Below are 27,405 nucleotides of genomic sequence, written 5' to 3' on the forward strand. Positions count from 1 at the left end.
ATAGTATATGTGCCGCCAAAATGGGTCACTGAAAAATCCCTAAATATGGGTCGACTTTCCATTTGAACAAGTCATCGTTGATGACACAGTCCCCAATTGTTAATGGGTGCTTTAATTACACGTCCTCTGAGAGGATATAGTCCTCTTCATTAATTAGGTCTGTGATTAAAAATACTGCAATACAGATGGGGCTTAATGGTCGAGAATGAGTTCCATGGTGGTAAAAACATAGAACCAATGTAGGCCGCCATCCTAATTACAAAACGTCATTACAATTGAGGCCATTATTCTTCGGTGGGGCAAGTTGGTAATTACCTACCAATTTAGCTAGGGATATTGCAATATACCAAGGTTGATAATTACCTACCAATTTAGCTAGGGATATTGCAATATACCAAGGGAACTTCCTAAGCCAAACTCTGTTTTCCTATCTGCAGCGGCAAGATGAGATCTAAACAAACAAAGCGGATAATGAGATTTTACAGCCAGCAATGGTGATATAATAACTGGGATGAACCATTTTCATGTAGGTTCGTTAAAAGGGGACTGGATTGGGGAATGAAAACTACAAAGAATAAAACATGATCTTAAGAGATCATATCGCGCCTTGTCTTCTTTTTTTGATAAATATTACACACAACTAGGTTTGAAAAAGCTGCATGAAGTAACATCATTACAGAACATGGTATTTTGTACAAAAATTTGAGATCACCCCATATACATTGATCTTTCAAAAGTCAATCTTGACAGTGTGGTTCACAGGAGTCTAATTCAAAAGCATTCAGCGATTCATAAAAAGTCAACTCAGTAGTCCGATTCTTCATTTCTTGGTAGATATTTGTAACTCCCAAGCAACACAATATCCTGGCCCTCTTTGTATATTATATCATATCAACCCTTGTAAAAATACACCCAAGTTCCTGTTATGGTTCTGTTTATCTTTAATTAGTACTAGATAAAGTACAAGTAAAGTTTATCAAAGCTCCTCACATAATCTCCCTCTTCATTAACCGTACCTGTTATAATCTATTATTCCTGATGATATCATGTAACATTCAATAAAGTTTGTGCACCTCCTGTAATCCATTATGGCCCATTTGAAATTTCTTAATGTTTTATGTGGGATACTTTGACACCGATTTTCATAATTGAGTATACTTATGACGTCAAATATCTTGGGAGCAAAGAAAGATAGCAAGGGACAAAATGTGGCATCGTATATTTCATGTATAAGACTACTGGGTTTTCATTGGTAATTAGTAATTAAGTGGCTTTAATTCATCCTAGTCCGGATTCGTACGTTGCAAATAAGTTTTTTTTGTTCATAGATGAAGACTTTATTCAGGCCCAGAAAGGTTTGCCTCGATTACCTCTTGAAAAATGTGTATTAATGTATTCATGAAGGTCAACTATGACAAGACCACTAAGGTTACTTCACCTTGAAAACAAACATCGTAACGCTATTTCTTGAGTACAATCTTGAGTACACTTGATTTTTTTTCCAGGAAATGGCAATATTATTCATGTGTAGTCGCAAATTAACAAACAGAATCACAATGGTCCAGAGGGACTGTGGCATCACTAAAACTAATTATGTCTATAGATCCTTTGCTGTTCATAAGGCTGTATTGAATCTTTGTGTATTTACTACCATCGTAACATATCGTACGAAATTTGTAATATGTGGAGTAATACACTGTGAAGAAGATCCACAATTCTGCATCCTAGCTTTTACAATACATGTGGGCAATTGGCCAAATAGTCCATATCAAAAGATTATACAATTCTTGTGTAAATACTTCATTATGGGATAATATCGCCGTAAAAAAACAAAGAAAATATGATTGAAAATTTGAAAAAAAAAATAATAAAGCAGACAAAATATCGACAAAATGTATGTAGAAACAACTACACAGTTGATGATACGGTTTACTTTTTGATATTATTTATCGAAAATGCCAACATATTTGTCGGAGGCACTTGAACAGCTACCTAACAGTTTATGACTTGTAATATGTAAGTTTCCTTTCGTTAACCGTAACAATGCAAACGGCAATTAAGATTCCAATCACCGGTACCATCACTGCAACAACAGCTACGGTGATGATTGTATTCCGAGGGGAGGTCCCCTCATCATCGAGTGAGGGCATAGTAGTTGCCGAGGCTGCAGTGCTGGTCACAAGCTCTTCTTGGATGGTCGGCGAAGAGGACTTCGTGGACAGAATGGTGGACAGCAATTTGGTTGTAGAGGGTGTTGTTATGGCCGTGGTGGTGGTGACCATCGGCTGTTCTTCGGTGGTCACTGAAGTGGACTGCATTGAAGCAAATGTGGACATTGAACTTGTAGTGGCGGTTGCACCTGTGGCCACAGGTGCTTGTTGAGAGGTCATCAAAGTGGATTTGTGTGTGGATGAGGAAATTGCAGTTGTAGAGGTTGTGGCTATGGAAACAGTCACAGGTGATGTAACCTAATGAAGATAAGTGCAATAATTACAGCTTGTGAAAGGTTGACTTTATACAAGAGTTTCCCGAAAGCAGCGTTTTCGAGGAATGAAAGCTTGGTCAATTGACTTTGTGGTGGATAATCGTTTAAAAACGTGGAAATACGAGAGACAGACACACAAACACATACATACATCCATGAATACATACATACAGATAGACAGAGACGTTCAGACAGTCATGTAGACAGACAGACAGACAGACAGACAGAAAGACAGAGAAAGATAAGGTAAGAAAAGTTCTTACCACCGACGATTCCTCTTCTATCTCTCTGTAATCTTCCACGTAGTCCATGACAATGAGCTTGAAATTCACTTCATTAGACGTTCCACTGCTATTGCTGTATACTTCCACTGACCCAGTACTACATAAATATATATATATATATATATATATATATATATATATATATATATATATATATATATATATATATATATATATATATATATATATATATATATATACAGACACGTATGACAAATTGGGCGAGAATGTTTCGCATGTCGAGTTTGAAAATTTTACGAAATGGTCACAAATCGTGATATTTCGTCCAAGATGTTGTTTATTAGATTCACACGATTCTGCGCTAAGCATAGAAATGTCTATACAACAAATTCAGGTGGAACAAAAATCAATGATCTTGTGAACAAACATACTTAAAAAACCGAGTTGTCGTGTTGACTGTTAGACGGATTTACACAACATGAATACAGAAGGCAATTGGAAGCAGCGCCATAATATTGACATATGTTCCGACTAAAAGTTCATCACGGCCTTTTGTGCCACGCTTAAAAAAACGATTAAGGTGCATGGAAACACATCATTTTGCTTTTCCTTCTGAAGATAACAAACCCCAAGTATTTCTATTCATTGACTTATGACCTGATCCCCTACCTTGTTGCACCACTTGTAGTTCTGTTGTTTTTGACAGCAGCTACCATATACCCCGTAAACTCAGCTCTGGCCTCTAACTGTAAAGTGTCGGGAAAGAATTCCTGCACAAACATAGCATCCTCGACCTTGACTGTGTAGTTGTCAGCTTCGTCTCCATGGTTACTTATTGTGAAGTTAATCTGAAGGGGAATGCCACCTGGATCAAGGGAATCTTGGGATTGAAATGATGGAAAAGAAAACAAGAAATTATAAAATGTACATCATTGGAGGCTACCAAAATAAATGCCGTTACTCGTTGCCCTGGGTAAACAATGTTTTCATCACGACATATTTATTGCAACTATGCAAGCTTTTCCAAAAATTCATGGGGGCAAAGTCATCAGTGTTGGTTCTATCATAGCGATTCTATCAAATGTATTTATTATTTCGACGGCAAAAGTGAAAAAATAACTGTAATATTAATAAATGAGATTGAAGCTCCCCCATCGGTCGAAAGAACGTTCCCAACACTTTCCAAAACGCTCGTATATAACCATCCACTAGTATGGTTCTAGCTCGTAAACAAACTTAATGCAATACGGATTACTTTTATAAATTTTGTTGAAGATAACCGCTATTAAACTTTGAATGTTTTTTTAAATTATCGCATGGCTATATTAATACGTAATTTCGTCATATTGCACATATAGGCCTACTTTATGTAAAATATTAGGGAATGTGTCATTAAATCTTGAGCAGTATGTTTTGTAGACCTGACTTTGCACTTTTTGGCATGAAAGAACGCCAACAGTTTTGTTTGTACATCAGCCTAGAGACCTATGCCATTTTGCCTACTGTCTTATTATTATCCTGACATAGGACGTCACACTCCGACAAAGATTAGTAGTAGAATGCTAATACACGATATTTCAGTTTGACATTTAAAAAGAGACAAACAATCAGTGTTAGAAACTGAACGGCACTTACATTTAACTCCACTTGGCATCGTCAGGCTCACGGACCGAACTTTGACATCAATTGACTTTGTCCGATAGAATTCAACAGAGTTGTTGTCAAGACCCCTCAGCTGAAGTCCAAAGTCCTAAGGGGGGAGGGAGGGAAAAGATCAGTGAAGTAACACCGACAGTAAACTTGGAAAACTGGGGAACCTTTCTTTCATGCTTAAAATTGATAAAATCGTTCCTCGTATCGCATTTTATTAACTTGGTAAAATTGTCACGAAGTTCTAACAGACCCGCGAAACGACTTAAAAGGAAAAATAAGCATGGTTCTTTTCATCAAAGCAATATTCATTCAAGTTACTGTCATGAGATACTGAAGCACATTAAATGTATGTAGTTTCAAGAAAATTCATCACCTGTAGTATATGACAACAATACAAATTCAAGGGCAAATTTACAGTTGTTTTTTAAATAAAAATCCAATTTAGCAAAATTGAAGCGGCGACTACAATTAATTATTCTTATGATCGAAACCGCTCAGAATCTACAAAATAGTTTCTGTTATTTTTCATGTAATTTTCATTGGATCATCCTGACGTATCTGGGAAGCACATTTCGAAAATTGCATTACTGTTGCTTGGAGCACGTTTCAGCATACCTCTGATGGTACCGTTGTTTGGCCAAGGTACGCTCCGTCACCAAGGTCTGTCAAACCTACATACCCGAGCTCAGAACCATTCTTAGACGTTAGGATAAGGTTTACAATGGTTGAGATGTACTCCAGCCCGGTTACCGATAATAATATGGAAATATTCTGATCTGAAGAGAAAAATATCTGATCTGTATTTACAGATGTTAATAGCAAAATGTCTGCCTCATCCGGTGTTTGCGATACAAAACGATACAAAATTAATACTTCTTTCAAAAAAAAGATATCTTGTCTTACACTCTGAGTCTTCAGAACACATTTCACGCGACGTTTTATCAAAATGAAGTCGGACAGGTCGGTTAGGTCGGTTCCTGGATTTTTAGGGCTGGCCTTTATTGTGCAGTTTCACACACAAGTTTTGCAAAACGGCGGTATAAATGTGTGGACTCAATCCCCCCGTGAAATTATTTAACTACCAAAACTGAAAAGTTAAATACCCGTGCAATACACGATATATGGCGACTCTGTAATTCTCTAAAAAGGAAACGTACTTATCACCGGTAAGCCGAAAAAGGGTACCAACTGACCAGTATCGTCTTCACTATAGAAAGTGTACAGGAAATCTATTTGACTGGTTGCGTTGACGACAATGTGCAGACTGCTGTAATCGTAGAAATTCAACCTCCACTCGCCAATATCAATTAAGTTCGTCACGAGTACGAGTTGTCTTCCGGTATTGACCACTTCTGTAGTGTCATTCCGTAGTAGACCTTATGGGTAGAAAATGTAAAACAATTCAGAATTCTAAAACAAATGTAACATTTTAAGTTTGGAAACATAAATTAAATATTTTGACGACTTAGGAATAATATATTTCGACGTTCCATCTTGCTACGAAAATAATCAAATGTGGTTGTCGCCTTCGTTTAACGGACTACTAACCCTCTCTGTCAGAATCATTCCGAAACCTCCATAGCCTTAATTAGCAAAAGTACATCAGAGATTAAAATCGCATATGAAATATACAATGTCAGTTTTAGAAAGTATCTTATTTTTACCACAAAAAATACCGAAGTGACTTAAATACTGATGCGGATAATAATAGTAAAAATGGTTTGTAGTAATATTTAATAGCAGTTTATAGAATTCGGTCCGGAACGAAATCTTATCCATATAAATACTTACCGTCTGGGCCTGTAACGTCATACGAAATCCTACTCAGCGATTTGTCAGTCGTAGACACTGAAATTTCAATCTTTGAAACTGTGTTGTCCACTGGAAATGTGACACTACTCCTTCCAATCACGTCAACGATTAGAATGGTGACTTCTGCGCCTTCAAAGCTTAGATTGATAATCTCAGTGGCTGTAGATAGCTCAACTTTTGTAACTTGGAGAACTAGTCCACCCGTGGCCGTAGCGATTCTTTCATAAGCGTCCAGACTGCGTCTTCTACGAGGGCGTTGTTCAGTCATGGGTACAATAGCATTTGCTTGAAAAGACAACAAACATAAAAATCATTATCACTCCGGGTACGTATTTTTACCTCCACGAATTCGACCCTATCAGGGGTCCTCAATTATCACTCTAGGAAGAAATAAATAACGCAGAGAAAGTGACGGAGATGCTAACGAAACAGGCGATGGTGATTTTAGGTTGAAATTTACTTATTAGGAATTGCAATGAGACCCCAACTTTCATATTCCCTCGCTGTTAGTGATACGTTGCAGTCTGGGTGATAATGAACAGGTGCAGTTGCCATTACCTCTTCGATAAACTAGAGAACTATCTATCGCGATGAAAATTAAACTTACGATGTCATTATATTAGCATGAAATGTCGGTAGACAGTGAAACGACAAACAAATCATAAAAAGGTTTCACGCTCTTTGGCAGGTTGCAGGGAATAATGTAGGGTGGAAGTTTTTGCTCCCCTGGTTCCGACTGAAACCAGAAGGAGTAACATCATTGCTTTTCATTGTTGCAAGTACGGTGAGTCTCCATTTTCTAGCTCCCTGAAGGCAGCAGTCGGGTTTTCATACGGCTGTATTGCAGCCAGATTCCAGTCAATCTGTTTTAAGCATGTTTGCATTGTAATACGGTCTCTTTTTGTTCCGGACAGTTTTTGTGTCCTGATTAATTTTCACATCTCGGATTTTATCAAACTCTAGGTCCGAACCTACCCTGAGCCCAAAATCGCTTGCCATGTTTATAATAGAAAAAAGTTTTCACACATACATAGGCAGCTCCATCACCCGCAAGAATGTTGGGAGCGCTAGTGGATCTGTGATATAGGAAATGGTCATAATTTCCTGGCAGATGGCCATATCAATGTTAAAATGCAGCACTGTGTCATCCGCGTAGTGCTACATAGTGCCTAGAAAAACTGCGCAAGAGTTACACACAATTTCTTGAAACATCAGGAAACCTGGAAAACAGAATACTAATATCTAGGAAAATTAGGAAAACTGCATAAATTACACATATATCTTGTAAAATGGGAAATCTGGAAAAATCGGTTAAAGTAACAAAGAATGATTTTAAAAGGTGAAATATGGAACAAAAAATGCACAGAAACGGTCATATTATTATAATATTTATGATTATAATAATTATCATTATTGCATTGCCGTTGTTGTTCACAGGAGCTATTATTGTCACTTTTTTTTTAGCCGTCAACAAATTATGACAAATGCAACAAGTGATTCACCTTTTGATGCATGAAAACTAATAGGAAAGTTAGTATATAAGCACCATCTGGTAATCAATAATAATGGACCGCTTTATTGTAATTAGAAAGGAATAAGCTCTATTAGATATTTGCAATATAATATTAACACGAGTGGCATCGACTACAAAGATAATCTGTGTACAATACATGTATTGCAACCAAAACTCTTACCATTAGACTGACCATCTGTGGATCGCCGGCGGCGACTGCAGCCTCTTTCGCTTGTGAAGAAATTGGTTACCTTCGTTTTGCGGGCTTGACCCAAGGCAATGACGTCATCTGTCTTGTTAATGTCCTTGGCATCTGCGTCAGTGAATACAAACACCTCGGAACCCGGCAGACTGTAAGTAGATATACAAGGAAATGATCGATATCATATCAAATGCTTTAGAGACACATTAGTCAAGTATTGATGGTAAACTCTGCAACGTGAAAAGTCTTTTCTAACGATTTCGGTCGGAGAACATTGACTGTCTCAGTAACACTACATAACAGAGAGAATTATTGACAAGTGATTTTTTTGAGAATGTTCTGGATAAGAAACATATGATAAAGAAAACTGAGAGAGGAGTCTCAAAAGAGTACGGAATGCATGTCAAGGTCGGTTACTTCGTCGGCAATAATTTCTTCGAAAGTGCACGATAAAGGCCGTTGAATATCGCGTTGACAGTAATTTATTGTATTATACCAGTATATTGACCCCGAAAATACAAGAATAAGCGCGATCGACATAAGAAAGTTAATGCTACTTTCGCGATATATTGCACGGTTGGAACACACATGTGCCAGCTCTTGGTAATAAAAACACGTTTTACCATTTCATGACATAATTTCAATATATTGTCACATTAGCAATTTCTTCATCAACGGAATACTACCATAATGATTGGGTTTTTACCAATTCACACAATATGGGCACTCGCTATCGTTTGTGCACGACGGGGAAAATCTAAGTACATTCGTTGTTTCAATGATTATTACTTAATTATACATTCGCATTCGAACTAAAACAGTACTCACTAATATGCTCTGCGGTAAGGAACCTATCTATCTAGGACTATATATGATATCTCTTGTCTTCAAATACCTAATATTACTACCCTTGCCTTGATGCTGAACTCGTCAAACGTGATTCCATCGATATCAAGGATAATTATTTGATAGCTATATAACTCAAACACTTTACTCTAAAATAATAAATAAATAAATAAATAAATAAATAAATAAATAAATAAATAAATAAATATCAATATAATATTATATATCACCCGATATTGGTATTTTTCGTGTGGAACTAACTTGGATTCCATTTCTGTATTGTCGTTTTGGTTTTTAGCTAATACATATTTATGTAGTTATTTTACAGATTTGAAATTGGTTGCAAAGATGTTTATTTACTATGTTTGTATTTCATGTGAGGTTTTTGGTCTTTGAAACGTACATAAACTCTATGAATTCAGTATTTGCCTTCTATACTTTAATTAACTTTAATGAACCGTTATAATTTTGACAGTTTGATCATTTTACTCAGTTAGTCATCGTAAGTACATTACTGTGTGTCTATTTTATTCACCTGTTCAGTATCGCTAACTCTATTCCAGTCATTGACAACTCTGGACAGTCTCCACCTCCATCAGCGGTTAAGTTACTGATGGCAGCTCTGAACTCTTCTGGATCAGTAGTTTTGTACACTGGACCATATCCTACGGTAAATAATATAGGTAGAGAAAAAGTTATCATTTACCCTGTTCCTGAAGATTTCGAATCAATCGCATTTGAACATTTTGCATTTGTAATATTTCACATGTGCACCATCAACGTAAAATGGTAAGAAACAGAATGGAAATTCTATTGAGATAGAGCGATCGGTTAATTGGTGGAAATGTATTGATCTAGTGTGCATTGGAAAAAAAAGAGTATTAGTAAGCTATCGTAAGAAGGTATTTTCACATTTATTATAAATTGACAACTCATTCCTTCCTCTCTTTTTCAATGTCACAGACAGTGACCTTCACTTACCTTCTGGGTTGGAAATAAAAGAAATTAGGCCTTATAGCCTAAATAGTGCAAGAATTAGAAATCTAAAGCCAATCATAAAACAACGTATAAACTATGATAAGATGAAATCAATATATTTTGATGAAGTACTTTGGTATTGAAAAATGGTCTGTAAATCCTTTCGGTTAAGTTGCCCCGTACATTTATGAATTGTTAGTGAGAAAATACTACGCCGATGTATTTATGTCCTGCACTCTTATCAGAGAAAAATTCTGGCATCTAATGACTAACTGGCTTATTATATATTGCAAAAAGATACCGATTTTTCCCACTTAAACCTACTCTCAAGTGTGAAGGGAAGTTTTAGGGTTGCGGACTTTGTACACCCACGGTATCACATAAAATCATTTCAAATACAGATATTCATGCGAATGTCAGGCCATACAGGTATTGAAAAGACATCCTTCATCAATCATACCTGGGTCACTGAATGGTACGAGAACGTAATCAGCTGGTTCGTTGACAGTGCCTACCCGCTCGTCAATCAGTTTGTAACAAATCTCCTTAGCCTCTTGTATGTCGTCATGCATGCTTCCAGTTACGTCCATGGCAATACTTAATGACTTCAAACTCGTTTGCCGGAGGTTGAAAAGTCGAAGGAAAGTGTCATCACTGATATTGTTCCGCAGACCATACCCTTATTTACAGACAAGAATCAAGGAAAATGTATAGCGATCACTTCGTGTACACCGTTTATTGTTAACTGTCAGATCTCTAACAACAAATACAAGCAATTCACTTGGCTGATATGGTCAATATTCTAAAATATGGGAGTGAACGTCGACAAGTTTCTAAAACTTACAAATCTGACCGTTCTTAGTTTCTCTGTTTATCTCCTTTCACACCGTTCCTTGTTTAAGACTATCTTATAGCAACAAGTCACAAAGCAGATAATAGTCTAGGATCGAAATGTTATTTGCAATTGTTGAGGAGGACAAAATCTTTTTATAATTTAGATTTATACCACGCGCGTGAACGAACTTGTGCTTATATGACATCGTCTCATATCGGAAGGGGTAAAATGACTCTATAATTGTTGAGAACATTTCAAAAAATTTTGGTTGCTGCAGAAAGGGCGCAGCATTTTCAACTTTTATTCAGAACAAAACTTGGCGATATATTCATTGAGTTATCATGGTGGCGGATGTCGCTATGCATACCATCGGTATTTGTGAAATTTTCACAGAAGCCTTATGCGTTGAATTGACACTTTGAGCTCCACTTTTAAAATGAAAATTGACAACATAAGTTTATTATGACTACAGCGACCATTTGACTGATTTGTTCCACTATGATAAGTAATACCTTCTGCCAGGAAGAAATTCTCAGTGGCCATCATGGCCGACAAGGTCGCTTCCTCATGCAACGAATTGTGTGGAGACAGCTGTGGATCATGTGATTCCTTGTTGATGCCTCCAGTCGCGATCATGTTTCTGGTCTGATCATATCGACCACCATGAGAACACTTGCCCTGGTCACCAGAACCTGTCAATGAATTAATGAACAGAATGTTTTATCGAAACAAGAAATTCTTTTGGAATCACATAAGTTAATTCTTTGTTTTGCATTGGAACAGGATTCAAACGCGTAGCTTTTATGCCCATGAATCTTTGTTCACAAATTTTATAAAATGTCCATCAAACGTCTGCATTATTACTCAATGTCAGATTTTAATATTATTCATAGATGGTTAAGAGACATTTCTGATCTGAGTCATAAATGGACACGCATATTGCGATTAAGCAATCAAGTAAATATAAAACTTTTATCTACATTGATTTTTCTTGTATACAATTTTCTGTATGTTTTTGAATCTCTTAGCCTACTTTTTAAAAAATTGAATGGATGTCAAACAAATTATTTTGATATTAATAACTCCGGCTCAGTTAAGTACGTATGAATGGATGGTTGGATCCATCCATCCCTCCATCCATCCAGCCATCCAGCCAGCCAGCCATCCGTCCATCTATCCATCCACCTACCTACCTACCTACCTACCTACCTACCTACCTACCTACCTACCTACCTACCTACCTACCTACCTACCTACCTACCTATCTATCTATCTATCTATCTATCTATCTATCTATCTATCTATCTATCTATCTATCTATCTATCTATCTATCTATCTCTCTCTCTATCTATCTATCGTATGTTGTATGTGTATCAATGTGCGTAGTTCGCTAGGTTTCATCATACCTTTCGGTTTCTTCGTTTGTTGTCCTGATTTGTATCCACTAGTCAGAGTATCTGCAGCCACAATCAGATTACTGTCGCAGTCACCAGGTATTCTAGAAAAAAAAAAGAAAGAAAGAAATTGTAGTAACCGCTCTTTTCCTGTAATTTAGAGAAGAAAGAGCGCAAAATACTTCGTCCGTTTAACTTTATCAAAACTTCAAATTCTTGATAAAACTCATTGACTTTGGGTACTTTCAATTCCTTTCAGTTAAGTTCAGATATTTCATTTGACAAGAAAAGCGTAGCCGTGAAAAGTTTTAATATTCAGTCATCAATCGTGCATCCAGTCCAAGCTATCGTTGACATCGGTTCAAGAGGTTCAGTAAGGTTTAATTCAAAATATTAGGATTCTGTTCCCATTTCGACAAGCAGAATATAGACCATACATGTATCTGTCTCTGTTGACATTAAATAAATATCCTTACCCATCATCACAGTTCGTGCAAGTGTTTTCAGAAGGCTTGGAATGGACAAGAATATGGACTCCCGATAAACCTAAGTACAAAATTGTATGAAGACTTGTGACTGATTTTTGGCAGCAAATGTTGACATTTTTAAAACATGTCTCTTTGGAAAGAATGGTACACTTTCTTAACGTAGCTTTACCATGGCTGCAAAGCGAACATAATCGTAGACAGCGAGTATTTTGTTCTGTTTTATTGAAATTCAGAAATAACTGGGATCACACAGTCTGTATGAAGTCATTTTTCCACGTCAAGTGACAGCGATCCCACAATAAGCCTCAATAGGGCAGCTTGGTGACTTTGGAAAGCATCAATAATTACCCAAATCCTCGTATGGTATCGCGCCTTTCATTTCCACCCAATTGGTGTTGCTATAGAAATCTTGAAGGATATGCAAATATTCGCCAATCAGTGTACGAGCTGTGGAGTAGTCCGGCTCTGATTTCTGTAAATAACTGATGATGGTGTCGCGAGTGTTCTGAAGACGAAGATTACCTATCGGAGATTAAGAGTCACAATTTAGTGCGACTGTCAGTGTTTGGTTCATAAAAGCCGAAGCCATTCGAAAAAGTTCACAGACATTGCATCACAATCCGTGGTTAATCTAGATCCCGAAAGCTTGATCAATGCTGTGATTTTCACTGAAAACACAGACAAGAGGGCAAACAGGCAGTCAGGCAAAGAGAAAGATAGACAACAGACAGACAAATGTTAATATATATATAATATATATATATATATATATATATATATATATATATATATATATATATATATATATTATATATATATATATAATATATATATATATATATATATATGAATGAGTATACTGATGTCCTCATGAATTAAAGAGCTCGATGCAAAAGGAGAGCGTTAAAAATAATAACACATAATACTTCAAATACAAAGTAATAATATTTGTTACTTTTCACTTGAAGTGATTTCTTATGAGAGAGAGAGAGAGAGAGAGAGAGAGAGAGAGAGAGAGAGAGAGAGAGAGAGAGAGAGAGAGAGAGATGCAAAGTTTAAAGGCAAGACTTACCTTTCTTTATTTTCTCGGCGTTGAAATGTGGCTCGGGAAATAAAGACTGAAAGAAATCGACGTTCAAGTTTCCAGAAATCATTTCTTCAATAGCTCCTTCCAAGTCTATGGCCGAAATTTGTCCCGCTGCCAACAATAAAGATAAATTCCAGAATATGTATTACTGCAACCACAGGCGACTCGTGGTAGTCGTTTTGAATGCAACGTGTATCCTTCAGCTACCAAGATCGGCTGAGTTTACTGCCCTAATAAACTTAATTTCTAACCAGCACATACTTGATTGCAATTTGCAAACGAGAGGTCTAGTCAACGAAACTGTGATGTACGTGATAGTTCTCGCTCTGGTTCCATGGTGCCTTGCGCGCCAGAATGGAGTTTTACTTCCGGGCAGACATTGCAATAGCTGAACTGTAGTATATTTTTTAAGCATATGACGCAATCGTAAATATGGGTAGATGTGATTCATGTTGTGTACATTTTGGTCAACGAAGACGTAACAGCACTATACTGTTCTTGAGGCCCCTCTGGAAGACGAGAGGCCTGGATTAAGGGGTGACCCATGTGATTTTTTTTTTTGGGGGGGGGGGTGGAGGAAATAGGCAGGTTATTATTTTTTTACCCACCTTGCAGCAATTTTTTTCAGCGGTAACTTCTGAGCAATATATGACAAGCAGAGTCAAAGTTTTTTTTCAAAATACATAATCACTAATCTAATTAATTTTTGGTGTTTCCGGCTTTACACGGGCTAGCCGGCATATGAGCATTTTTCTGTTTGTCTGTGATTTAATATGGTGAAAACGTCAGCATATAAAAATTAGACTACAATATATCAAAATTGGATCACATATATATCTTACATGGATATACTAGGCCTACATTAGATACAAAATAAAAACAGTTAACCGCCGGCTAAGTACAAAGCTGGAATCAAGTTAGGGCCGGGGTACGGGCGGAGCGACTCCTTGACCCCGGGAACGCTAGCGCTTACAAACAGGCGAAGTCTGTCAATTTTTGTTTTAGTGTTATGCCCAATTGGCCGGCCTGTGAATGCCGGACCCTTGTCAATAACAACAGAGAAAACATAATTCACTTTTGTTGTCATTCAAGTAACAACTGATCGACAGGATCGCAAGCGTAACACTCGTCCCTGACGTGACAATGTCAGCTTGGAGCGCATGGATACGCGAGCGCGTTCATGTGTGACCGTGGTTTTGATTTTTACGACTTTTAACCCCGGCGGGGTTAAAAGTCGTAAAAGTTGTAAAACTTTTAACCCCGCCAACACAATGGCGGGGTTAAAAGTCGTTAATGTTAAAATTAGCCCGTAAAAGGCAGAAATCCAGGCTGTAAGCACCACAGTTACGGCCCCACAGCTAACAACTACCACAATGTGCTAATGTACACGTGAACTTTCATTTTTACAGTTATGCTCAACGGAAAGTAGACGATGAGATTAAATGATACCTTACTCAATTACTAATTTACATCAGACACTTTATTTCTAAAACTACACTAGTACCTCACAATATTGCTTGCGAGCGGCAAGTTCTCAAAGACAAGAATAACAAATACCAGACCTAAATGATTCCTTAACATAACAGTCGCTTGCCTGCTTCTCTGCCGACATGAGTGCCTTATCTCTTTCCACTGGTTTATTGCCGTAATCTTTAACCACGATACTAATTACACAGCGACAAAAAGACAACTGTAAGTTGGCTGAAGCATGAAGTAACATATGTGCCTCTCAAAGAGATATATAAAAGGCAAATAATGAAACATCTTCATCATTCATGAATCAAACGTTTTGTCTGAAAAGCTCTTGCAAAGATATCTTGAGACAGACAATAATTATATGGTTTCTCTGGTTTGGCGAGTAAATCTTGTAGAGGATTATACAAATCTGTAATTGACCCTCATCAATTTTGAGCCATTGAATAACAGATAGACAAAGTCTCATTTGATTGGATATAATAAACACAAAACGTTAAACATCCCAATCAAATGTACTTGGAAGAGTATGCATGAGAATAGTTGCACCACTGTTTGACTGCTAGAAGAGATACACAGAACAGTGGACATATAGACAGTATTTCACATTAATCATCAGTAGCTTAGGTAATTGTAAAGTTGGCGATATGGTACATAGCTAGAGACCCCCATGCGTGATGTTTTTGTCCACACTTATCTTCACTCTAGCACAAATTACAGAGTGGCAGTTGATTGTAACATTTTCACCACCATGGTTGGCAAAATACCCATTGTTATCAATCGTAAGTGTGGACCTGTTTTACAAAGAATTAGGGGGGTTAGGTCGAGGCATTTTCATACAAAGAATTAGGGGTAATCTGTTTTAAGGCATTTTAGTGTCAAAGAAAATGAAAATTGGCAAAAGCAGAAGTCATGATTTTAAAGATTGAAAAATCCAATCTACTTGACACTTACTGAGCAGTGTCTCAACAATGTCGGCCGGTCTACCCCGGCGATGACGTTCATTTCAGCAAGAACTACAGTTGTCTTTTTGTCGCTGTGTAATTAGTATCGTAGTATACGATTACGGCAATAAACCAGTGGAAAGAGATAAGGCACTCATGTCGGCAGAGAAGCAGGCAAGCGACTGTTATGTTAAGGAATCATTTAGGTCTGGTATTTGTTATTCTTGTCTTTGAGAACTTGCCGCTCGCAAGCAATATTGTGAGGTACTAGTGTAGTTTTAGAAATAAAGTGTCTGATGTAAATTAGTAATTGAGTAAGGTATCATTTAATCTCATCGTCTACTTTCCGTTGAGCATAACTGTAACTCCATGGTGCGAGTGAGGTACCACTGCTTCTGTCCAAAACAGTACGTGTTAATATTATGGACAGTGCACTGGAAGCATATCTCTGCCTCTGTATAAGCTACTCCACCATCATGGATGTCATGTAGGATGATTAATCATTCGTGACATCAGTACCTATAGTCCTCTTTTCTTGTTATTTTCCTTGGTAGCATGTAAGTACCAATCAGGTCTGTTGTCGTAATTACAGTGGTACAAGTATGACAAAGAAAACCAGGGTGTGGTAGTAGCTGTAAGTTAGTAACTGCTTATACCTGAACACCCAATGGTCGTCGCTGGTGAGAGTGGTAAATGTATAACCACCGCCGCTATCGGCAACCATGAAAGCTCCAAATTGACAGAAATTGGGGAAAAGCTTATCAGTGGGTACCGTACTTCATGATCACAGGGGCATATCTTTATGCGCAGAGAGTCGGAAATAAATATTTGTGAGCCCGATAACTGCAAATATATCTTGTAACGATCAAGTTGGCGCACACAAATTCTCTTTAACCTGTCTACCTAGGAAAGAGGATGTGCCTTTCAAAGTTTATCTATTTGCAAGTATTCCCTTTTTAGCAAATGTTTATTCGGTCCATAATCATATGACTTATAAATGATTAAATAACCACCTTTAACGTGAATTGGAAGAAAGTATCATATTCCTTTATGGAAATATACATAACCGACAAAACCTACAGCTGTAAGGAAATTGAATACTCAGACGTTCTACTAGATTAAATATGGCACTTGGTAACGGTTAAACCGCATGAGGGGAACGCTCCATTAACTTGGACGTACCCGAGTAACCCGAGTTGGTTATCAGAGGATTAATCTCTATGTCAACATATGCGAACAGATTATCTTTTAGTGTAAACAAAACATTAGCACTGCCGGAACTACTTTTAGCATGGCCAATGCCAGTCGGCGCCTGACTTGATGACGTCCCCCCCCCCCCCCGGGTCCGGCACTCAGGATTTTCAACCAGCGTTAAAAGTGCCGTCCAGCACTTGCTGTTACTTTTAGTTCATCATTTAGTTCATAAAATTGCATGAAGAGTTTACAAAAACGATGGTACTATAGAATCCCTTTCAAATAAAATGCTGTTTAAACAATACTAGCAGTTAATTAACGTACGCTGATTTTGCATTCGAAAAGCTATTTTTGTATGAATGTTTACACCCCTATAAAAGAAAGTACGGTAGCGAAAATCAGCACAACAAAACAGGACTTCAGCACAACAAAACAGGACTTTTACTAAAACGTACTCTTCCAATTTCAGTTCAGACTCACATTGCGGAAAGGTGCATGCAATGCAATGAAAGTCACGACCAAACTTTGGTGTCAACGGATCCAGTCTTTGAATTATCAATGAACACTCACTTATTTTTCTGGTCAAAAGCCAAAGGCTACTTGTCCATCGCAACAAGCCACTCTGTTTGAATCCGCGTGTTCATTTTTAGCCGGATGCCGGCCAAATTGACCGGCTACTTCCGTATTTTGGCCGGCTACTTTTCAGCAATGTTTCGCTCTCTAGCCCCGAAATTCTGGTTTTGATAATAATATTTTGATATTTGTTGTCTTGCAAGCCGGAGATAACATTTCAGAAGTGCCTATGTGGCTATATGTAATCTAGCAATTTACGCGGTGAACTTGTTGCTATCTAGTATCAGCCTGTAGTACCGCGATCTGCGAACGTGTGCTGTACTGGGAATCGCTCTCGAGGTCATCCTTGCTTTCCCGACTACAGCCCGAATTATTCCGACGTTCACATCGGGTGCAGCTTACCATTGGACTGACGTTACGCCCACCAATAGCCAGCCATTTCCGAATAAAGCCGACGTTTGTTTCTCTCAAACGCGAAAGAGAAGAAAGTCTCAAACGCGGAAGAGAAAGTCGACGCTTCAGAGCTTTTGTTTTCTGCGTAAGAGTTTGGCCTTGTCTGATGGGTAGGTTTTTGATCAAATGTAAAGCAACCAAAAGTTACTGAGTCTCATATTTCATACTTTTGAAACGCCACGTCAATCCATCCATAGTCGATTATAGATCTACATCGCGTTTTGTGGAGGGGCCGTGGTTTAAGCGGAAGGGAAAGTCTACGCGGGAATCTACGCTTGAAAACGTTGATTTTCTGCGTAAGAGCAGGACTTTGTCTGTTGGTTGCCGGAGGTTTTAGATCAAATCTAAATAAACAAACAATTACTTGGTCTCATTTTTCGTACTTTTGAAACGCTACGTCGATCACAGTGTCAAATTTCAGGTCGACCACAGTCCCTCTATCCACCGGTCTGGAAAAGCCTATTGTAAAAGGTGTCAATCACCTGGACCGCACAGCCAAACCGCGATACGAGGGGCAGTCACGTGATAATGCGTAGCTTGGGTTTGTCCTGCATGCCATAGTCCCCGATTGTGTTTACGTTTTTCTCGAATTTTCGCTGTTTTTGGCTCTATTAAGTGTTCTCTACGTCTATCTACGACACGAAGACAGAAATCATCATATCCTGAAACCGGTGTTTGTTTTTCGTGATCCTTCTCCCATCGTAAATGATGATAGTGTGCGATAATTTCTTGGGTTGATTGCTGCGTGTGTGTTGACGTAGCACAAGCAACGGCTGGAATCAAACCGGAAAATTTGTCGTCGCTTTCTCTTGCAATGCTAGTATTCAGTGCCTCCAAATATGATAAAATATGTTTTCTGTGTAATATTCTGTGAAATCATGTCTGTTAACTGAGCAGAATAGGAAAGACAACTGCAGAAATGCATGGATAGAGGGACTGTGGGTTGACCGATATTGCATTATACGTAACCTTACTGTGTCACAATCGACTGATCGACTGCAGGTGTGTTGTACACATACGGTGTCGTACAGGTTGACGTTGGGTGTCGTCAATTTGGAATTTTATCAAACATGAACACTGGAATTTAGCTCTCTTTTTCAATTATATTCAACACCACCAAAAATAAATGGTAAGCTCGCGAATTCGTTTTATTGTAAAATTAATACCGTGAATTAAATGACTGAAAATTGTGCCGTCCGCCGACCGGCCTCGTTAACTGTCTCTACTATTTCTCCTTTCTTATAATATGTACGAGTGGCCATACTGTTTACAGACGGATCCGGCTAGCATTTCATTGACTTAAATTCGCTCTATAGGAGATGTCATGTCACAGGATACGCGCAGCTCTTGGAGTCCTTACTCACTCGTTACGTTGTTTGCAAGTGCAAGAAAAATCTCGCCACGTGGGAAGAACGTTCCATGCTGTTCTGATCACATTTGCATATATGATCAATGCGCGTTACTGAAGTGAAGCGTCCGAAAATGGGAAACTTGAATGAAAATGAACGAAGAACGATATTTTGTTTCACTATATTTCTAAAACTTAGTTTAGAGCCTAAATTAAAGAATAAAGTAGATTACTTGCATTGAAAAAAGGGCAGTTCACTTTTTCCTGTCAACATAGTTCCATGTGCAAGCATATGTTTGTGCCCGTGGTATTGAGTGAGTCGTTACAGCCCTGACGTTGCTATCATAGCACCAGCTCGATAAGATAATCGCAACAATGGAAAATTAACACCTTTGGGGATTAAAAGTCTTCTGTTTGTCACCCGAGTTGGCAGGCAGCAACTCGGGTTTCAGGTACCATCAAAGTTAATGGAGCCTTCCCCTAATGGTAAGCTTGGAGTCGGAAAAACTAGGTCGCGTATTCAAGTAATTTTATTTTTATTTTCAATGACCAAAAAGGTAATTGTGAAAAGTGAAGATAACATAGCCTTTATGGCGTGTAATCCATGCCAAAATTAACACCTAACATTTAGAGCCAACCTACATGCAACTCTCACGAAGCTACATGCGACTCACGAAGCGACATGCAACTCACCAAGCTACATGCAACTCACGAACCTGCATGCAACTCTCTTGAAATGCCAAAATTAACACATAACATTTTGAGCCAACCAACATGCAACTCTCACGAAGCTACATGCAACTCACGAAGCGACATGCAACTCGTCAAGCTACATGCAACTCATGAACCTGCATGCAACTCTCTTGAAATGCCAAAATTAACACCTAACATTTTGAGCCAACCAACATGCAACTCTCACGAAGCTACATGCAACTCACGAAGCGACATGCAACTCGTCAAGCTACATGCAACTCATGAACCTGCGTGCAACTCTCTTGAAATGCCAAAATTAACACCTAACATTTTCAGCCAACCAACATGCAACTCTCACGAAGCTACATGCAACTCACGAAGCGACATGCAACTCGTCAAGCTACATGCAACTCATGAACCTGCATGCAACTCGCGCAAGCCTCATGCAACTCTCTTGAAATGCCAAAATTAACACCTAACATTTTGAGCCAACCAACATGCAACTCTCACAAAGCTACATGCAACTCACCAAGCTACATGCAACTCACGAACCTGCATGCAACTCGCGCAAACCTCATGCAACTCTCTTGAAATGCATTGCTTTGCGCTGCGACTTATTTGAATCGGACTCCCTAGATTACCTTTGAAGCTCAACTCATTTTAACTACAGTGCTTGAAGCTCGTTTTTGAGCTGAACGCATTCGTGTCGGGGGAAAGTGCGTGTGAAGGGGGGACTTGGTTGGGGTAAACCAATTTTAAATAGGGTCTGCTGCATGCTGCCTTCCATTTAAATAAAGGCACTTCTGGGTTGAGAAAACCATACGTGAATTGGAGTGCACTATGTCGGTTAACGTGTGTGAATGAGATTCTATCGTATTTTATTTGACTCTCATTTTACTTCAAGTAGACTGTGCCACAATGTGGTTTACAATAAACCAACCCATCATTAAAGTGACTAACTTTGCCCCGACAACATGGAAACTTATGAGACGTCACAACGCGTCATACCAACGTCATATGACGTATTCAGATATGTTCTGTCAGTGAGCCAGGGGGTCTGAAAAAAATGACCCGACATATAGTATATGCTATGGAAGACCGGTCACGACATGCGACATGCGACCTGCGACTTCAAAACTGCGACCTGCGTCCCGCGAGTTTGAAACATGCGACCTGCGACTTCGGCATTTAGACCAAGGTGTAACCTGCGACTTCACAACAGCGACCTGCGTGTTTGTCAAACTGCGACCTGCGACTTCACAACTGCGACATGCGACAACAACACGTAACGTTTCATGGTGTTTTCCTCAGTATTAGATTGGAGGCGTCTTGCGTGAACTTTAATCCTTTGAGCGCCAAAGTCTATTTTTGTCCCCTTTATATAATAAACCCCTGTCAATTTTTCTCCAATTTTTGCAAAAAAAAAATGGGAAAAACCTGTAGCCAATGAAATGTGATGTCGATTTGGTCCAAAATTATCAAAAAATTACAGAAAATTCATACAATTGGTAAAATTTTGCACTAAAATTTTGGTGGGAGAAAATTACAGCGCTCAAAGGGTAAAACGTGGAAAGGAGATTTAACGTTCAACATCGATCAATTAATAAGCCATTGCTTTCGCTTTGGTAAATCGTTCACCAAGTCTGGCAAAACTCAATTCATGTACACACCAGTTCACTCATTTTCATCTAGAGAGATAATTTTATGACGGAAATGTTGACAGTACGTGTTAATGCATGGAAAATAATATGCTACGTGATCTAGGCATTTATATGTTTATATTATAATTTCAAATTATTTTAGATATTCTTCGTCTGCCTTACCTCGCTTCTTTCCTTATGTTATCGACAAACTTTTTGATTTTTAGAAATCTCTGTATTTATCCTCATTTCACTGTGGTATAACCATCTAGCTGTCTGTTTAATTCATCAGTTGTCCCCCCTGTATCATAACTGCGTCAGTGTCATTGCAAACATTCGAATTTTCAGTTATTGTCGTTCATTTTCTAACATTTCCAGTTTTGTTCCAATTCTCTAGTGATTGATCATCGATGTTGCCATCTTTTCGTCTAATTTCATTTTTACTTTTCGTCAAAAATCGAATTGATCCAACTTTTGTTCAGTTGGAAAAATAAAAATATTCTTACTGGTTAACTTCGGACTACATTTGTCTACACAAATAACATATGCAAAGTAAAGCAGTTAAAATAATACTGATATTGACAGAAGTGCAAACATATTTGCTAACCATGAATAGCCAGAGACCGACTCAAGTTCTTTATAGATAACGCGAGTTAAAACTGTAAAACAGGACATAATAATTAAACCCTCCTACAATCATATTTTCAGTCTTTAAGCCTAATATGTACATACTATAATATGTACATATTATTTTTTGTGTGTATATAATATTTTAGATCATGTAGGCAGAAAAGTTCCAGAAACTATTAAACACTGATGTAGACGTTTAAAACCCTATTGCTATTGCATTATTTCAGATCGGTTTGCCTTTCGTAAGAAGGAAAATAAATTTGTGCTCTTCGTTTGTGGAATTCTCTACCGTCACAGCTTCATGCACTTTTATCGCTGGTTGAATTCTTTCGCTGGCCGATTTTTGCGTAGGCCAGCGGTGCGAAAATAATGCTCTGGTCGCGAGAATGCGGTAAACCGGCTGTTTTAATATAGTGCAATGGTGTCCCTCGTGTTTTTCAGGCTCGTGTTCAGAGCAATTGTGCGAACAAATCAAGACTGATATCGCAGTTTGACAAACACGCAGGACGCAGGTCGCTGTTGTGAAGTCGCAGGTTAGGCCTACACCTTGGTCTAAATGCCGAAGTCGCAGGTCGTATGTTTCAAACTCGCAGGACGCAGGTCGCAGTTTTGAAGTCGCAGGTCGCATGTCGCATGTCGTGACCGGTCTTCCATAATATGCAGCGCAACAAGCGACTTGAGTTGCCCGTCGCATTGCCTCGTTTGTACGATGTCATCGTGTCACTCGATTACCGCAGCGTAAAAATCTCCGTGCTGTGTGAATTTATCTCTGCGCTCATGGAAATTCTCCGCGCTGTGTAAAAATCTCGGCGCTCTTAAAAAATCTCCGCTGTGTAAAATAAATCGTGGCGGTGTGTAAAAATCTCGGCGCTGTTGAAAACTCTCCGTGCTGTGTAAAGATCTCCGCGCTGTGTAAAATAAATCGTGGCAGTGTGTAAAAATCTCGGCGCTATTGAAAACTCTCCGCACTGTGTAAAAATCTCCGCGCTGTTTGAAAATCTTGGTGCCTTTTAAAATTTCTCTCTACTATCTAAAATTTCTCCGCAGGCTGTTTCAAATCTCCCTGCTGGGAGACCATTCTTCGCACCGTTTCAAATTTCTCTCTACTGTTTGTTCTCTGCGCTATTCACTTCCGTGACTATTCAATAAGGAAAATGAGGGCAACTTCACACAGCGTATGCGTACAGCTGGCGATGTTTTACTGGTCGAATATTAGCCTGCTAAATACGTAGTCCTTACAATCGCCTTGTCAGACAAAACAAATTGAAATCATAAAAAAGTCGACAGGAAATGGCCCAAGGATATATCCTTTACAATCGAATTAATGTAAGAGAACAATTTACAAAAACACTGGACATTGGCAATGTGCAGATTGCCTCTAAGCATGGTTACCTATGTACACTATGATGAGTGATTCCTGGAGATTCCAACATCACCGACAGCTTCAGATTTTATAATTACTTTCTGGGAGGTCGTTCACAATTATTTGTCCAGAGGAGGCTTTTCATAATTTTGTTTACCACCTGATTTTTTAAAGTTTCATACTTCAACTCGGACAATTTGCGTATATTGCGTACTGTACCATGCCTAAATCATCAAGTCATACAATATTTTCACAGTACATTGACCGTATCGACATCGATAAAATACGAGTCGGGATAAAATAGAGTAATATATTTACAAGTTTTTCCTTCGCGACCGGTCGTAGAGTCGTGGCGATAAATGCCAAGAGAAACAGAATATTTTTTCAAAGTTTTTCTTTTAAGAAAAGGTCGTTGGGTCGTGGCGATGCATGTCAGGAGAAAGTAAAGTAGTTTTTCAAAGTTTTTCCTTCACGACCGGTCGTGGGGTTGTGCACATGCACATGGAGAGAGTGTACGTTGGTATACATCGCCCCATCGTGTCAAAGAATGATGGTATACTTGTAGCGTTTCCAATGGCATCTACATTGCGTTTGCGTTTGAAACAGCCACAACGTTAACACAACATTAATATTAGTTGAATTCCATTTGTCAACAACAACATCACAACTAATAAACATAAACAACAATACAGACAACAATAACAACAACAACTAGATTTCTTGGTTTTATGGTTTTAACATTAAACTAAGAACAGGCCGAGGTCATAGCCTGCCTGCCAGGATCGCTAGTCTTGTCTGATTAGCATGGCGACCAGCGCGGCCTATCATTTTGTAGGGAAATCAGATCGTTAATTTTGACACCTACCATAACGCAAGCATTTAAAGATTTAGAAAGTACCCATTTCGATAAAGCTTATATGGAACAACCTCTCATTTTATTCTGAGTTCTGCTATCTTTCCGGATTTGCAGTGAATTGCCTAGAACCCGGCTGATGAATTTGTGTCACAGAGAGAGCTCAGTTTTACATGATTTATAAAATAACTCAAAGGAAATTTTTGGAATAAAATCAATGAGCGTCATAGTTCAACATGTAATTTACGTATGTGGTAAATGTCATGTATTTTGAGCGCATTTTTATGTTAGATTTTCGACGGCAAATCCGAATCGCCCGGTTTACAGTGTAGTCAAAAGTTTTGCACGTCACTCGCGATCGGTTGATAGTGTCTATATATGCTAATGAGCGCTTGGCTGTCTGACTGTCTGTGACTTGTAGAGCCGATAACTATCGGCGATTTCGGACTTAAACTATGATACCAGACGATACTTTGTCAAATCGTGGGTAAATATCCGATGTATATCGGAGATTTCACCACCAAACAGATCTGACCATCCGACTACCTCTGTCTTACTCTTAATTAAAAATAGCATCCATGGTCGGTAGTCAAGAATCCTGCATGTTTTACACTATTAGATTTATTCATGCACGAAATACAATTTTTACATTTAATGCATTTTTCATTAAATGTCCACACGAAACTTTCCTACACATTATAATTACTATTTGAACTTCGTCGATAGGGACGATCGGATATCATATATCATCGAGAGTTTGGGAGGGCCTAGCACGAAATACATTCTTTACATTTAATACATTTTACTCGATGATCGGGACTTGGACAGAGGACCGATTGGACATCATGAGAAGTTTTGGCTGGTCTTGCGCGAAATACATTCTCTAGGCCTACAACAATAGACAGTGACTATACTAGATTTTTTTAAATCGCGGGTAAATATCCAATATATATTGGAGCATTCCTCACTTTACAGATCTAAGCAAGCCCGATTTCCTAAGTTCGACCCCAACTTCGAAAAACAGACGATATTATAGATTTGTCAAATCGCGGATAAATATTTCCCTATCTATCAGCCATTTCGATCTGGCCAAGTTCGATTTACATGGTAACACATACAATCAGCCAATCATTCCGTATCATTCACGAACCAAAAATTAATATTAAGCTACTGATGAAGAAAACTGTTTACGAAATGTAGCGTTGAAGGATCGCAGGGTCACTTCAACTTAGTGTCTCCAATCAAGTTCGGGGTCTGTACAAGTACTGTGGCTCCCTCCACGGAATCATATACAAAACGCAAACAACCAAGATATGAGTGGAGATGCTTTCCCACTATTACACATCTTGGTTGAAATTGGTATCGTTTGATTTTAGTATGGGGAAAGTAATAATCGATGTCAGAAATATAGCTGTCCTAACTCTCTATAGTCGTCTTACGTACGCTCTGAACAGTTCAGACTGTTGACGCATAATTACAGTACTCCTCTCCCTGATAGCTCCAATCGTCTGTAACGCCGATGACGTCAAGCATGCTGCTACCATGAGCCCTTTCGCAATTAGATTCCGAGCATAAATGTAGTCAACTTCAACTTCTCTTTTCATCGCGCCATAGTTGTCAGCGCGTGCTCCCCCGACACGAATGCGTTCAGCTCAAAAAGCAAGACGAATGCAGAGTCATCATATGAGTTGAGCTTCAAAGGCAATCTAGGGAGTCTGATTCAAACGAGTCGCGGCGCAAAGCGAATGCATTTCACCAGTTGCATTGAGTTTCGTGAGAGTTGCATGCAGGTTCGCGAGTTGCATGTAGCTTCGTGAGTTGCATGCAAGTTCGTGAGTTGCATGCACGTTCGTTAGAGTTGCATGTAGCTTGGTGAGTTGCATGCACGTTCGTGAGAGTTGCATGTAGCTTGGTGAGTCGCATGCAGCTTCGTGAGAGTTGCATGTAGGTTGGTTAAAAATGCAAGTTCGTGAGTTGCATGTAGCTTCGTGAGTTGCATGTAGCTTCGTGAGTTGCATGCACGTTCGCGAGAGTTGCATGTAGCTTTGTGAATCGCATGCAGTTTCGTGAGAGTTGCATGTACCTTCGTGAGAGTTGCATGTAGGTTGGCTCAAAATGTAAGGTGTTAATTTTGGCATGGATTACACGCCATATAGCCTTGTTATCTCTTGTTTTCTCGCATTGAGGGTAGCCTAAATTGTAGAATAAAAGGGTTGAGTTTCTCTTCTAGTTCAGACTATGTAAAAATAGCCGCTTTTCAAAATCAACTGCGACCATTATATCTTTTTTCCTTTTGTATAATGCACAACAGTATCTCTTATAAGGCATCCCAACTTGGAAAAAAAATGTTTGTGAGCCCAGTACAATGGGAAAATATCGACGAAAAAGAAAATCTAGACAACGCTTACCTCCGTAGTAGGCTGTACACAAACTTGAAGACGTCAAAGGCTCCAGCGATACTAAATCACCGGACCGAATCGAACTTCCTGGTCGAGGATTGGCTTCTAGATACCTGGCAACTACCCTCAGTAAAGCACGGTGAGATATTGTTTTGTGTGTAAAATCATCTTCTGGGGCGCTTGTCTTGCTCACGATGGCGTAGAATGCTTCTGTGCAATTTAGCGAACTGGAAATTAAAACCATTAAAGCGAAACAAAGGACGCGATCAGACATCATATTGTATACCGTCGAGTACAAGGAAA

General features: G+C 38.7%; 1 protein-coding gene across 1 annotated transcript; it reads right to left on the reverse strand.

Moving 5' to 3' along the window:
- Positions 1–919: 919 nt before the first annotated feature.
- On the reverse strand, positions 920–27,405 carry LOC139128771 (von Willebrand factor A domain-containing protein 7-like). Its single transcript, XM_070694491.1, has 16 exons — positions 27,112–27,405; positions 13,525–13,650; positions 12,801–12,974; positions 12,441–12,510; positions 11,977–12,068; positions 11,082–11,261; positions 10,195–10,413; positions 9,292–9,421; positions 7,890–8,059; positions 6,175–6,480; positions 5,541–5,759; positions 4,999–5,159; positions 4,366–4,480; positions 3,400–3,610; positions 2,749–2,866; positions 920–2,468 (listed from the first exon to the last, which is right to left on the reverse strand). Exons 1-16 carry the CDS (start codon positions 27,377–27,379, stop codon positions 2,001–2,003), a joined length of 3,027 nt encoding a protein of 1,008 aa, XP_070550592.1. The 5' UTR covers positions 27,380–27,405; the 3' UTR covers positions 920–2,000.

Source organism: Ptychodera flava, unplaced genomic scaffold, assembly GCF_041260155.1.
Source record: "Ptychodera flava strain L36383 unplaced genomic scaffold, AS_Pfla_20210202 Scaffold_69__1_contigs__length_637330_pilon, whole genome shotgun sequence".
Classification (NCBI taxonomy): domain Eukaryota; kingdom Metazoa; phylum Hemichordata; class Enteropneusta; family Ptychoderidae; genus Ptychodera; species Ptychodera flava.